This window comes from Pteronotus mesoamericanus, unplaced genomic scaffold, assembly GCF_021234165.1.
Source record: "Pteronotus mesoamericanus isolate MK-2021 breed Mesoamerican mustached bat unplaced genomic scaffold, CSHL_Meso_final contig_41, whole genome shotgun sequence".
Taxonomy (NCBI): Eukaryota; Metazoa; Chordata; class Mammalia; order Chiroptera; family Mormoopidae; genus Pteronotus; species Pteronotus mesoamericanus.
The window spans coordinates 7,032,165-7,045,980 of NW_026555152.1; the positions used below are offsets into that span (position 1 = coordinate 7,032,165).

The 13,816-nt window shown below is 37.5% G+C and overlaps 1 protein-coding gene across 1 annotated transcript in view; it reads right to left on the minus strand.

The window, feature by feature from the left end:
* The window catches only part of KDM5A (lysine demethylase 5A), a 110,901-nt gene extending 99,754 nt beyond the window's left edge, over positions 1-11,147 (minus strand). The window contains exons 1-3 of the mRNA XM_054577166.1: positions 10,552-11,147; positions 7,288-7,365; positions 6,042-6,164 (exon numbers count right to left, since the gene is read on the minus strand). Of these exons, the coding sequence (XP_054433141.1) occupies positions 6,042-6,164; positions 7,288-7,365; positions 10,552-10,716 (366 nt within the window). The 5' untranslated portion in view covers positions 10,717-11,147. The remainder of the gene's footprint in view (positions 1-6,041; positions 6,165-7,287; positions 7,366-10,551) is intronic.
* Between the last annotated feature and the right edge of the window lie 2,669 nt (positions 11,148-13,816).

A 13,816-nucleotide genomic window follows, 5' to 3' on the forward strand; every position in this document is an offset into this window, starting at 1 on the left:
TCAAACCACTTGGAATAAAGATTTAACCCTAATGTCTTCACACACACAAAAAAAATCACCTAGAAAGGAACAAGAATTAACATAGCATCATTCTTTTCAATAGCAATACTGAAAGCCAGAAGATTATGGAGTAAAGCTTTCAAAATACTGAAGTAAAATGATTTACAACCTAGACTTTTAAACCCCACCAAACTACCAATAAAGTTTTAGAACATTTTTAGACAAGCAAAGAATTTACATCCGTGCATGGTCTCCCTCCTGGGAGCATGAGTGCACCTTTCCCTTCCTTCTCTTCTTCCCACATAGGCGTGTATCTCCTAAACTCTAACAGTCCATGAGACTTGCAACCAGGTGAGCAATGGGCAGTGACATCTTATACTGGGCTTACCCCCTGAACCTGTCCCCCGTGGCCTCCTTCTTCTGACTCTCCAGTGAACTGACAGCAGCCCTGCCTTGGCTCACTTGTTTCCCACAATGTTTCTAGAGAGCCAAAGCACCTTCCCCTAGGCTCTCTTCCATTCCTTCTTCTATGCTAGGCCTTTCCTGTTTCACTGTCCCCAGTTTTCATAAACATACTCTCAAAATCAACAACGAAGGAAAAAAGCACATCCCATTTATCTTCTTGCTCATTAAACTATTGAATAGTAGAAGAAATGTTTCCCCCAAATAGGAGTAAACCAACTAAGAGAATGATATGAAACAAGGAGAGGCAAAGGAAATTCCCTGAATGATAATAGTGAAATAAAGTTCCAGGCTGACAGCCGACCTTAAAAAACCACCAGTCTGGATTGCTGCAGGAAAGAAAAGGCAAGAGGAATGGCTCCAAGAAAATGAAACTGACAGAGGATCTGATGGGTTAAAACATACTGAGAGATTTATACTTCTGCTGAAAAAACTGAAAATAAATTTTTGACAGTCATAAACAAATGTACAAAATGAAAAAAAAGGGGGGATTATTAAATCCAAGGAAAATAAAAAATGGTATAAAAAAATCACAGCATGCTATGAGGCTCAAGTACAAATAATATTTGTATTTATACCATCACAGTAATCAAAAAAAATTTTGATTAAAAATTTACCTAACTACATTAGAAGGGGAGGGGAGAACTGAAATTTGTATTTAGATTTCTTATGCGCATTTCCCAATTCTAAAGGCAGAAAATCAATATATAATATTTAAAAATGAAAAATGAAAAAGTAGTATAATGAACATATTATTTGCAAATATAAAGATCAAAATTGGAAACAGCTAAGAATTGAAAGTGAGTAGCTCTGAGGAGTGGGAAGGGGAATGAAAAGACCGAAGAGAATGCTGCTTTTCAAAAAAATGTTTAAGAGAGAGAATGAATTCCCTGACTCAGAACTTCCAGTCAAGACGGAGGCATAGGTAAACATGCGTCGCCTCCTCACACAACTACAGCAAAGATTATGACTACAAAACAAGTATCACCCAGATTCGTCAGAAAACAGAGTTGTATGGAAGTCCAACAACCAAGCATTTAAAGAAGCCACATTAATCCAGACAGGTAGGAGGGACAGAGACACAGAGAGCTGCACAGAGATGGAAAGGCGTGGAGTGGTGCAGACGTGTGGAGAGGTGGTGGAGTGGGTGGTCCCACATTCACATGTGGTGGATAAAAATCTGGAGGAATACCTCAGGAACGACTAATTCCAGCCCCAGACCAGATCACCTCGCCCAGGGTTCCAGCGCCAGGGAGATAAGTCCCTGTTAACTTCTGGTTGTAAAAACCAGTGGGGGTTGGGACAGCAGAAGAAACTGCAGGATTCACTGGAGACTCCTCTAAGAGGGCCCACAAAGGTCTCAGAACTTACACAGACCCACCCCCTCTGGGGTTCAGCAAGAGGGTAACAGGTGAAAAGGCACAAGTGGCATATGGGGATAAAGTGAAGTGACTGGCAACAAGGCAACTGCCAGGAGACAGTTTCCTCCCAGGGAAATCTCCAGAGGCCGCGCAGTGGCATTGACACCTACCTGAACCCTCCACCACACAGAGCCACAAAGCAGTGAAACTGCTTGCCCCATCCTGGCAATTACTCGAGGCTCCACCCCCACACAATTTACAGGTGCGCTTTTCTGCAATAGGCCACACTACTAAATCAGGGAGTCAAATCAGCTCTACCTACTACATATAAACAAATACAGGGAGGCTACCAAATTGAGGGGACAAAGAATATGGCTCAAATGATAGAACAGAACAAAACTCCAGAAAAAGAACTAAATAAAATGGAGATAAGCAACCAATCAGGTGCAGAGTTCAAAACAATGGTGATCAGGATGCTCAAAGAACTCACTGGGTACTTTTATGCAACAGCATAAAAAAGACCCAGGCATAAATGAAGGTTGAATTAAGTGACATACAGAAATATCTACAGGGAACCAACAGTGGAGAGGATGAAGCTGAGAATCAAATCAATGATTTGGAACACAAGCAAGGAAAAAGCATTCAATCAGAACAGCAGGAAAAAAAAAAAGATTTCAAAAAAATGAGGAGAGGCCTAGGAGCCTCTGAGACATCTTTAAACCAACATCCAAATCACAGGGGTGCCAGAAGGAGAAGAGGAAGAGCAAGAAATTGAAAATTTACTTGAAAAAATAATAAAGCAAAAATTTCCTTAATTTGGTGAGGGAAATGGACATACAAATCCAAGAGCACAGAGAGTTCCAAACACATTGCACCCAAAGAAGACCACACCAAGACATATCAGAATTAAAATGCCAAAGGTTAAAGATAAAGAAAGAATCTTAAAAGCAGCAAGAGAAAAGCAGAGAATTACCTACAAAGGAATTAAACTGTCAGCTGATTTCTCAAAAAAAGTTTTGTAGGTTAGAAGGGACTGAAAAGTATTCAAAGTGATGAAAAGCAAGGACCTACAACCCAGAATATCCAGCAAAGCTATCATTTAGAATGGAAGGGCGGATAAAGTGCTTCCCAGACAAGGTAAACTAATGGAATTCACCATCACCAAGCCCTTACTATATGAAATGTTAAAGAGAACTATATAAGAAAAAGATCAAAACTATGAACATGAAAAGGGCAAGAAATTCACAACTATAAACAAGTGAATCACAAGCAGAACAGGAACAGAATTATAGATATGGAGATTATTTGGAGGGTTATAAACTGGGAGGGGTGGAGGTGGAAAATGCAGAGATTAAGAAGTACAAATTGGCAGGTACAATAACAGACAGGGGGATGTTAAGAACAGTATAAGAAACAGAGAACCCAAAGAACTTATATGCATGACCCATGATCATGAACTAAGTGGGGGGGATGGAGGGGAGGGGGAGTTGCTGGAGGGAATGGGGATACCAGGCAGAAGGGCCAAAGGGGGAAAAATTGGGACAACTGCAATAGTATAATTAGTAAAATATATTTATAAAAATGAATTTCCTTGCTGTACTGATTATATACAGTAATTGTTCATGTAAAACTCCATTAAATTACAGATATCCCAATAACACTTATTATCAAAAATAAGGGAGAAAGACAAAGTGATTTAATCAAAACAGGAAACCATCACACTGGCAATTTGATGACTCAAAAGACTGGAAATTTGCTTCCCATTAAAAAGTAGTCTAAGTGAAAGTGTTTCATAATCATGTCTATAACACAAGCTCAGAAGATGCTCATCATCTGTCAGCCAAAAGTAATCTTTTTTTTAAAGAGCATATCTAATAACCTAAAAAAATATCAGAACTCTCAATATTTTTTGCATTTTTCATCCTGAGCCCCTTGCTAGAGAGTAAAATGTCATGCTAATGAAATAGTCACCCAATGGTAAAGATCACAATAGTGGTTACTTTTGGGGAGAAGTACTGACTGGGATGAAGATGAAGGAGCCCACCAGAGTGCTATAAATGTTCTATATCTATATCTGGGTGGTGGTGCCAGAGGTACACACATATATAAAGGCTTATCCAACTGTACATTTAAGATTTGTACATTGCGCTCTAAGTTACACCTCAATGTAAAGAAAAAAGTTCATGTGGTGAGATGCAGCAATTTCACTAGGATATTTAGAGAACAAAAGTATTATAAAGAGAATAACCACAAATTAAAATCTGTCTGCCTTATATCTTTATATCTCAGTTTCATAAGCATTTCCAAAGGTTAGGGGAAAGAGATGTCCATTGAGATGTAAAGACAAGACTCCTATAAATCCCAGCACAATCAAACTTATAACCTTTAACATATTTGCAATACATTCTCTAAGTATTTAAATAAGATATACTTTATTAGTAGTATTCTCTCTTTGCACAAAAAGGAATTGGATTTTTTCAAGATAATATTAAACAGTCCAGATGTTAAAGGTTACAAAGAATTGTAAACTAGGTATTCAGATTAACTGTAAAGCCTCTTCCTAATTTTTAAATCCTACAACTCTAGCCCTGGTTGGCGTGGCTCAGTTGGTTGGAGTGTCGTCCTGTGTACTGAAAGGTCATGGGTTCAACTCCCAGTCAGGGCACATGCCTATGTTGCAAGTTTGGTCCTGGTTGGAGTATGTGCAAGAGAAAACCCATCGACTTTTCTCTCCCTCTCTCTCTCACCCTCCTTTCCACTCTCTCTAATCAGTGGGCATATCCTTGGGTAAAGAATTAAAACTTATTTTTTTTTAAAGAAAGAAATCCTACAACTCCATAAATCAAAGAATGCACCTAATTTATCACTTAATTAAACCTAATGTTTACCTTTTAATTGTTAAAAGAGACAATTCTTAAAACAAAATTTTTTATACTAATGGTTCCTTACATGATATAAACCCATCCCTCATATTCACTATAGTTTGTCCTTTGGTGTATCATAGGTTTTCATACAACTGCACTAAATAATTCTCAGCACAGTGCTTAATGACATCATTACCTTATTGATTAAAAAGAAAAAAAACCTAGAGAATATTTTAGCCTAAGATTATACTTCCCAGAATTTTTGTATAAAACAAAATTTTTAGAGAATTCTGACCTGACATTAATTTTTTAATATATCATAAAAAATAATTTAAATGGAATTTTTTGTTTTTTCTTTGAAATGAAATCTTCCAAAATTAACTTTGTAATTTAAATGAGAATAAGTTTTTATTTCAAAATAGTATATCAAACACAGGATATGAAAGGCCACATAAAAATGTTGATTTGCAAAATTCTACAGATAATCAAGCTGTCTTCACTCACAAGTTAGAGCAATCATAGATTTTTATTACTGTATTAACAAAGCATGTCTTCAAGGTAATTATTATGAACCCCACTGCAGGTCAGTTAGTTTTTTTCTCCTCAGGGAATGTAATGTTACAATGTTAACTTAAGTTTAGGCAAAAATTAGTCTAAATATTTCACCCTCAAGTTTGGGAACTATTATTCATTCTACTGGATAATGCTGGCTTCAGTTAACCATTAACAATACTTACAGGTATTAACAGAAGTTATGCGTGACTAGTAGAATGTTGAATAACTTCACTCTCTTTAACATAATAAATTTACATTAAGAAGTAGAAAAAAATGGCATGCTCAATATACGCCATTTTACACTCAACACAAGATAGTATTAGTAGGTTGGTATCATTCCTTTTCCATTATTGTGTATCACAAAGCCTACTAATCTGAGTAAGTCATTAAATATTAATCTCATTATTATAAAATAGATTTTAAGGATAACTTTGGGATCTCTAATTTCTATTCATGCTTGCATTTATTTCATTGTTAAACAAATCCTACATAAGTGCCGTTTTCCATCAAGTTTATTTGAAATTCCTCATTTTCTTTTAAGATTTTACTTATTTTTAGAGAGAGGGAAAAGGAGGGAGAAAGAGAGAAAGAGAAACATCAATCAGTTGCCTTATGCACACTCCCAGCTGAGGACCTGGCCTGCAGCCCAGGTATGTATCCTGACCAGGAACTGAACAAATGACCTTTCAGTTCACAATTGGTGCTCAATCCGCTGAGCCACACCAGCCAGGGTTGAAATTCCTAATTTTATACATTCACTAACCTCTGCTCCAATTTCTAGACCCAGTAAGAGCCTCACCTTGCTCAAAGCGTACAGATCCAGGATTTTCCTCTCCACAACAGGGATCTTCAAAGTAGATCCTTGAAGTTCCCAAAATTTTGCTAGTTGATCCAGGAAGTCCAGTCTCACTCTGGTCATTGCCTAAGATTATTAAAATGGAGAAATCAGAAACAAGAACTACATTATGGTTGAAAATAAATGTGTTTTACTTAACACAGATATGATTTCTCTAAAGAAATTCAGATTTTTCATTATTGTTTAGTCCAACCCTGTAAAGTAAGCTAATAATAAAGCAAAATATTTCTAATAATTTTATTCATTAAGGCAAAAAAGTCACTCTGATATATGTGAACAATTCTCATAATATCAATCAAAGCAATTTTTTGGATGAAGTTGGCTTAACTTTAAGCTAACCAGAAAATCTGATAGATTGAATTAATCTGTTTCTAAGCATTCTGCCATTTCATCGGTAGATAACATGCATACTTAAAGTATACCAACTGTGAAACTCACTGATATCAAGATCCTTCATCAAGTATCTAATTATAAGAGACTACAGGAAAAGATATATATCAAAAACTCAGAAAATGTTTTAGGAGCATCAAGGAAAAAAAAACCTCAGCATGACTTATTAAGCCTTAGCTAGGATATTCCTTCTGTAAGCTGAAACAGTTTTCTACCACACTAAAGATCTTCAGAAAATCTTGAAGACAAGAACAGTAATTTTAAAATAGAGAGATGGGTCATATTTAAAGGGAAATCTTAATAAATAAGATTAACTTAAGATTTTAATTTTAAAAATTAAAAGTTAATTAAAAATTTATTTTCCTGGAAGAGTTCTGTTAAAGCTCTGCCCCACCTCCCTAAAAAAATTAACCTCTGAAAACTAGGTTTTTTTGTTAGAATTTAAAAATCTACTTTCCAAAGACCACAGGGGACAATCTTCCAACACTAACAAAAAATTTCAGCAAAACAGTAAGTGCTAAAGAAAATAAAGCTTAAGAATTCCAGGTCTCTGAAGCTACCTAAGCTGGCTATTTCAACTATGGAAAACATGGCTAGCGATAGTTTCCCATGATCCCAGTTTTGGAGAAAAGCTGTAATAACTACTTAAAACTATTTTTTTTTAATTAGAAACTTCCTTCCATTCACTCCCAATTATCGTTAACTCTGAGCTCTGATAGATGAACTTCTCCAAGTTCTCTACCAAGAGCCCTGACATACAAAATGAATCAGGAAGGAGCAACAATGATATAACACTCACCTCAAGTTCATTCAGGCGCTGCACTCTGGGAGTGAAACGAAAGCTTTTCACTTCACACGCAAATGGAGGTTGCCAATCCTAAATGGAAAGATTTTTTTTAAAGCATATTGGTATATAAGTAAAGAATGCATTATTCCTTCCCTTCATTTAAAGGGTGACGACAAGAAAACAACTAACAAGTCTTTATTATATTATAGAGACAGAAAAAGTACTACTTTTAGATAAAATATTACTTATCTCCAACTATTTACCACTAATATTCTTAGTATTAAAACTATTTTACCTATAAATCCTCAAATCCCACAAGTACCATTGTTTACATTCTACAGTTATGCTTTCCCCAATTAATCAAGTAGAATGTAGTGAACATGTATCAATACAATGTCTAATAAACATCCAAGTTTAAAAATTAAAAAGAAAACAATTTGAAAGAAACAAAAAAAGGTACAATTAAAAAGTAATTTTTATAGTGCTTATATAATAGGATAATGTTTTTTCATTCATGTGTACTATGACATGGCACTATACAGTCTATGTCATATAAATGTTTTATTCAAAGCCTAGCTCTGGGCATCCAAATATTTTTTTTTTAATTAAGCAAACCCACAGAACAAGGACAATTTCTAGGCTTCAAATGCAGTATAACTAAATGAGATAGAATATTGCAAGCACGGTTCTAGAGAACATAGTTTAATTTGGCCTAAATATGATATTATGCTGTGTATAATGTGCACTTTTTTTGTCAAAACTTTTGAGGGAAAAACAAGGATATGCATTATTCATGGGTAGTACCTGAAATATCTTGTATCTGGTTCTTGTGTTTTGTAATTATTTGTTACATAAAATTTCTTGTATCATAATATGTTCAAAAATAAGTGCTCAAATTCCTTTCTAATACAAAAAAACAAGTATCTCTATATAAAGAAATAAATAAATAATTGGATTTAAAAATTTAAGAGAAAGTTTTTTTTCCTGAAAGTTTGGGTCAAAAACATGGGTGTGCATTATACATGGGAGTGCATTATACAAATACAGTAATAGTAAATCTATTTTAAAAAACCTGAGTAATCAAAAATATTTATCTTACCTTTTAAACTAAAGAAATCCACCAATATTGTAATTAAATTGAAATTAAATTTTCAGTAATATGACATAAAAAAGGAAAGTATATTATTTCAACCATCTTTAAGTAATACAAAACTTTTCTTTTTTTTACCAAAAGGAACCTTAAAGAGAATTTCTAATTCATATAGCCAATGGAGTAAATGAAAATATGGTTCAGAAAAAACTTCAGTGCTTAAGGTTTTATCAGTATTAGCTAATTTTGATAGAAAAAGAGTTAAATGAAACTTCTGGAGGATGGTAAAGCATACAGGAACAACTTATCATAGGAATTATCCAACAATGCTTTGCTTCCATTGATAGTCTATAATCTTTTTTCCCCCTAAGATTTTATTTATTTTTATTTTGAGGGAGAATGGAAAGAGAAAGTGGGGGAGAGAAACATCGAGGTACAAGAGATGTTGCCCTGGCTGGTATGGCTCAGTGGATTGAGTGTCAGCCTGTGAACCTAAGGGTCACAGGTTCAATCCCCAGTCAAGGCACATCCCTGGGTTGTGGGCCAGGTCCCCAGTGGGGAACACGCAAGATACAACAACACATTGATGTTTCTCTCTCTCTCTCTCTCCCCCTCCCTCCCTTCATTTCTCTAAAAATAAATAAAATTTTAAAAAAAAGAAAAAGATACATCTACAGGCTACTTCTCATGGGCCCCCAACTGGGTACCTGGCCTGCAACACAGGCATGTGCCCTGACTGGGAATCAAACCAGAGACCTTTCTGTTAGTAGGCTAGCACTAGATTCATAAAGAGGCATCAGCCACAGCAACAGTCTATAATCTTAACCAGTCACTTAGCATAAATGGGAGTAGTATGTCTGGGTTTTAGAAACAAACATTTCTATCTAGGTTCAAGATCTACTTTGCTACTTACCCAAGATCATACATTCAATAAGTTACTTAACTCACCCAGCCTTGTCTCATCTGTAAAATAAGGCTTTATTTACCTACTAAGGCTTGAAAGACTATTAATTGAAATAATCTTTAGGTGCTAAATTAGCTCCTCTCCTCCCTCCCAAATGAACTCTTTTTATTCACTGTGGTGCGCACACTATGGTAGTCTTCGGGGAGAGCAGATGCTTTTTAAAACGCAATACGAGTAACAGTACTAATAGACAAAATATAAAGCAAAGTGTCCTTTCCAAGAAGCACTAAGACAATGGTTCTCAAACTTTAATGTGCATTAAGAATCATCTGCGAGCACTTGCCAGAAAAGCCGATTCTAGATCTTCCACATACAGAAACTGATTCTAGTCTGGGAATGAGGCCTAAGGATCTGCATTTCAATGAGCATATGGTTGATTGACTCTGGTGCAGGTGGACGAGGAACATCATTTGAAAAGCACTGGTCTAATGGGTTAAGAATCTTTTGACCTTGAGCAAATCACTCAGAGTCTCAGGGCACTAATTCCCTCAAACAAAGAGCAGTATTTGCTTTCTTCACCTTAAAAACTGAGGTAATTAACCCATAAACAAACCCAGTTACTTGCAATAATCGCGATTCGCAAATCTTTGATCCACCGTTCCTTATATCAAGATTTCAACGTTTTCTCCCACATCAATCATAAACAAATTCTTCCTAATCCCCTACATTTTAAAAATAAATGTTGCTCCTTTTCTTCCCCTGGGAAGACTTTTTCATTTCAGCAGTAATCAGTCTGGGGTTCTTGTTTGGTGATACTATCCTTGGGGAAAACTAGAGCTCAGATTACTGTTTAAGAAACCTTAGCCGTGAGATGAGGCCTGCAAATATTTAATAAATAAAGCGTTAACAGGGCTTGGATAAAGAAATAACCGATGGAGGGCAGTTTTTACTATCGTACGGCCATGAAGACTGTACATGAGTGTAAGACCTGTCATGCAAAGATACTACAAACGCTTTGTCGGTCAACGAAAGGCCTAAAGTCTTTTGTTACCCTTGCCCACAATACAAGAAGAAAAGTATCAGTTCCCAAGTTCTAAAGAGACAAGGCCCTAGGAACAACACTCTCGCGTTCAGTCATAAGACTGCAAAAGAAACCAAGGCAAAAACATCCAAAACTTAGCTCCTAATGGCTGAGAAATAAAGAAATATAAAAAGAGAGGACTGAAAGAATAAAACTAAACCCAGTCCCCCAGTCTTCTTCCCTCTTCTCAGACGCCAGTACCTTGGGCGGTCGGATTTTGCAGATGCCGGTTTTCTCTGCCAGCGGCCGGATGCGGCCGATAAAGCTGAGCGGGTCTGTGAACTCCTCCCAGCTGGGTTCAAAGACTGGGCACTCCGGGGGTGGCACGAACTCCGACGCGTAGCCCCCCGACCCCACGCCCGCCATGGCAATACCCAGGGGGCCCCGAAGGGGAAACAGGTGGAGAAGGGGTGGCTAAAGCCCACCGAACTCTTTCACGTCCCCTGACAGGGGCCGAAGCTCATCTTCTTGGTCCAGAACTGAACAACACAGAAACCCCAAAATCGCTTCCTCTTTTCGTTTGTTATTGTTTCCTTCAGGGCTTTTCCTCACAGGGTTAGGACTTTTCCGGAAGTTAACGTGCTGTCAAATCCCTCCGCCACCCAGGGATAGAATCCCTCCGCGGCAACACGACGCGTCGTAGTACAAGCGTCCTTCTTCCTCCTTTTCCCAGAAACCGCGTGTTTCTTGTCTCCTTGTCTGTGAAGGTTCCGCGCTGTCCGACAACCTCAACGGCACACCCTGAAGTTCCTGATCTCTCCTTTGCTGAGGAGAAGCACTCTGGTGTGAGTGCCGACGCACTCTTCCGGCGCGGAGGAATACGTAATGCTGCAGAGGGCAAAGGTTCTACTTCCGTTGTGTGGGTACTGGGGTGAGGGGAGGAAACCTAGTTCTCCTTTGTGTATAAAGGGACGGCAAAAGAGACTGGGTATAGCCTCAGCCACCTCACCTCGCTGCCGGTTCATAGCGGCATGCTTTAAGTTGTCTTTTTCCAAGTAACTTTTTCAGCTTCTCTTGCTTTTAGTCCTTTGACACTTAGTGACTCTTATAATAATCTCGGCCACTTTATAGCCGCCCCATCTCCGTGATCGGTTCGTGTGGAACCCGTTTCCCAAATCCTGATGCCTAGCAGCATTTTTATTCACACGGAAGCAACGGCTCCAGATCTTGTTTTTCCAACTGTCGCCAACCCCAAGTCATCACAACAGCAACCACTTTACTCTGGCACTACATACTTCGTAATCCTTGCTCAATTTGCTGTAAAAGCTATGGCAATTCTTCTGACCCTGCTTATCAAAAATCTATATGCCTGTGTCCATCTCTGCTTCCTCCAAATTGTGGACAATAATGTAGAAATGACTAACACCGTGAGAGTGTAGATCTTAGTATTAAATATTTGTTGGAAGTTTCTTATATACTAATTTGATAAAGTCTCTTAATATCCTAACTAATGTTTATCTGATCTGCTAATGAAATCGAAAAAAAATTTTTGTTGGAGGTCTTACTTCCCAGGGCTTGTTCATGTACTTGCTGTGTACTCTCAGTTTTCCCCAGGACCTAAATTGCCAGCTATGGCTGATGACTCCCAAATCTGTATTTCCAGCCTAGAGGTTTGAGTTACATCTAGCGACCTATTGGACAACTCCTTGGGAAACTCAAAGTACCTTCACTCCCCACTGTTTTTCCAGTGTTTCCCGTTTCTGTGAATGACTTCATCCATCTCTCAGTTGCCTGAGCCGGAAGTCTAAAAATGATCCTTAACTTCAGCCTCTTTATGACCAATATATAATCGTGTGTCAAGTCTGAAGATTCTATCATCTAAAAACCTTAAATCCACCCATGTCTCTCCATCCCTATCATCACTCTTCTAATTTCAGCTTTTTCTCACCTGCTCAGTTCTTGCTCCTGTCAAATCCCTCTCTATTCAGCTGTCATTGTCTAAAGCAGTCTTGCCATTTTTCATCTCCATTTCAACAACTCCATACTCCTTTCCTTTGCTGCCCTATTCCCAAGCTTCATCTCTTATGCTTTCCAATATACTACACAGAAATTTTTGTGGTGGTTTTAATGCACCATGCTCTCACCTCTGAGCCCTCATAGATACTGTTTGCTTTGCTTCAACTTATTTGTATTCTCCTGACCCCACCTCTACAGTTTCCTGTATTCCCTTTCTGAATGAATTTCTACTCATCATCTATCAGCTTAAATATCACTTCTTTTGGAAAGCCTTCCCTAATGCTCTAAGTTTGTTTGGTCAGCAGCAACCTTCACTTTCTTAAACTTCTTAAAACTCCTTGTTTAATTGCTTTTTCCCTCAGACTATAAGCTATACAAAGGCAGAGGCAGTGTCTGTCTTGATATTTTAGCTCCAGCTCCTACAATAGTGCTTGGTTTTTGGAATGTGTGCAATAAATATCTGTTGAATGGATAAATTAATGAATTAATAGATTCACCCAATCTTGCCTTGTGTTTCATTGCCTCATCCTACACTTACATATACTAAATTTTATTTGAAACTCTGTTAGGGTGTGATAAACATAATATCCTTCCACTTGATTATAGCATCTACAGAACTTGATGTCCAGTTACTCATACCCACCAGTCTAAATTCCATACACAAATACTTTGAGCGGGTAGTTCTGTTCCAGTTAGCCTTTGTTGTGTAACAAACTACCTCAAAACTTCATAGTTGAAAATGAAAACATTATAATTACAATTCTGTGGTTTGGCAATCTGGTGTTCTCATTGCTTTACCTACGATCACTAATCCAGCTACAATAATCTGACAGCTTGACTGAAGTTGGAGGATCCAAGATGACCTCACATGTCTGGCAGTTGGTGCTGGCTGTTGGCAGGAAAGCCTCAGTTTGCACGACTTCTCATTCATTCTTTTTTTTTAAGACTCACCCACAGATATGTTTTTATTGATTTGAGAGAGAGAGGAAGAGGGACAGAGAGACTCATTGATTGGCCACCTTCCCCATGCACCCTGACCAAGGACCTAACCCACAACATTTTGATGCGCAAGATGATGACCCAACCAACTGAGCCACCCAGCGAGGGCTGACTTCTCATTCTTGGTAGGATAGATAGGGCTTTTTCACACCATGGTGGTCTTAGTGTTCCAAAAGTACGAAAGTGGAAACCTAGGCCTAAAGTCTAGACTCAAAAATACACAAAATAACTTCTATGATGTCCTATTAGTGAAAGCAAGTCATAAGGCAAGACCTGATTCAAGAGGGTAGTAAAATAAATTCTATTTCTGGACAGGAAGAGCAACAATGTTACATTGCAAAGACATATAGAGAAAGAAAGGTGATTCATTGCATACAAGTGTGATAATTTACAACAAATTTTGAGATTTTTTTACTACTTAAATCTGGACAACCATATTTTTCACAAAAATAAATAATGAAATTCTAAGTACAAGTAATATTGAAATAATTCATTTCATTAAACATTGAAT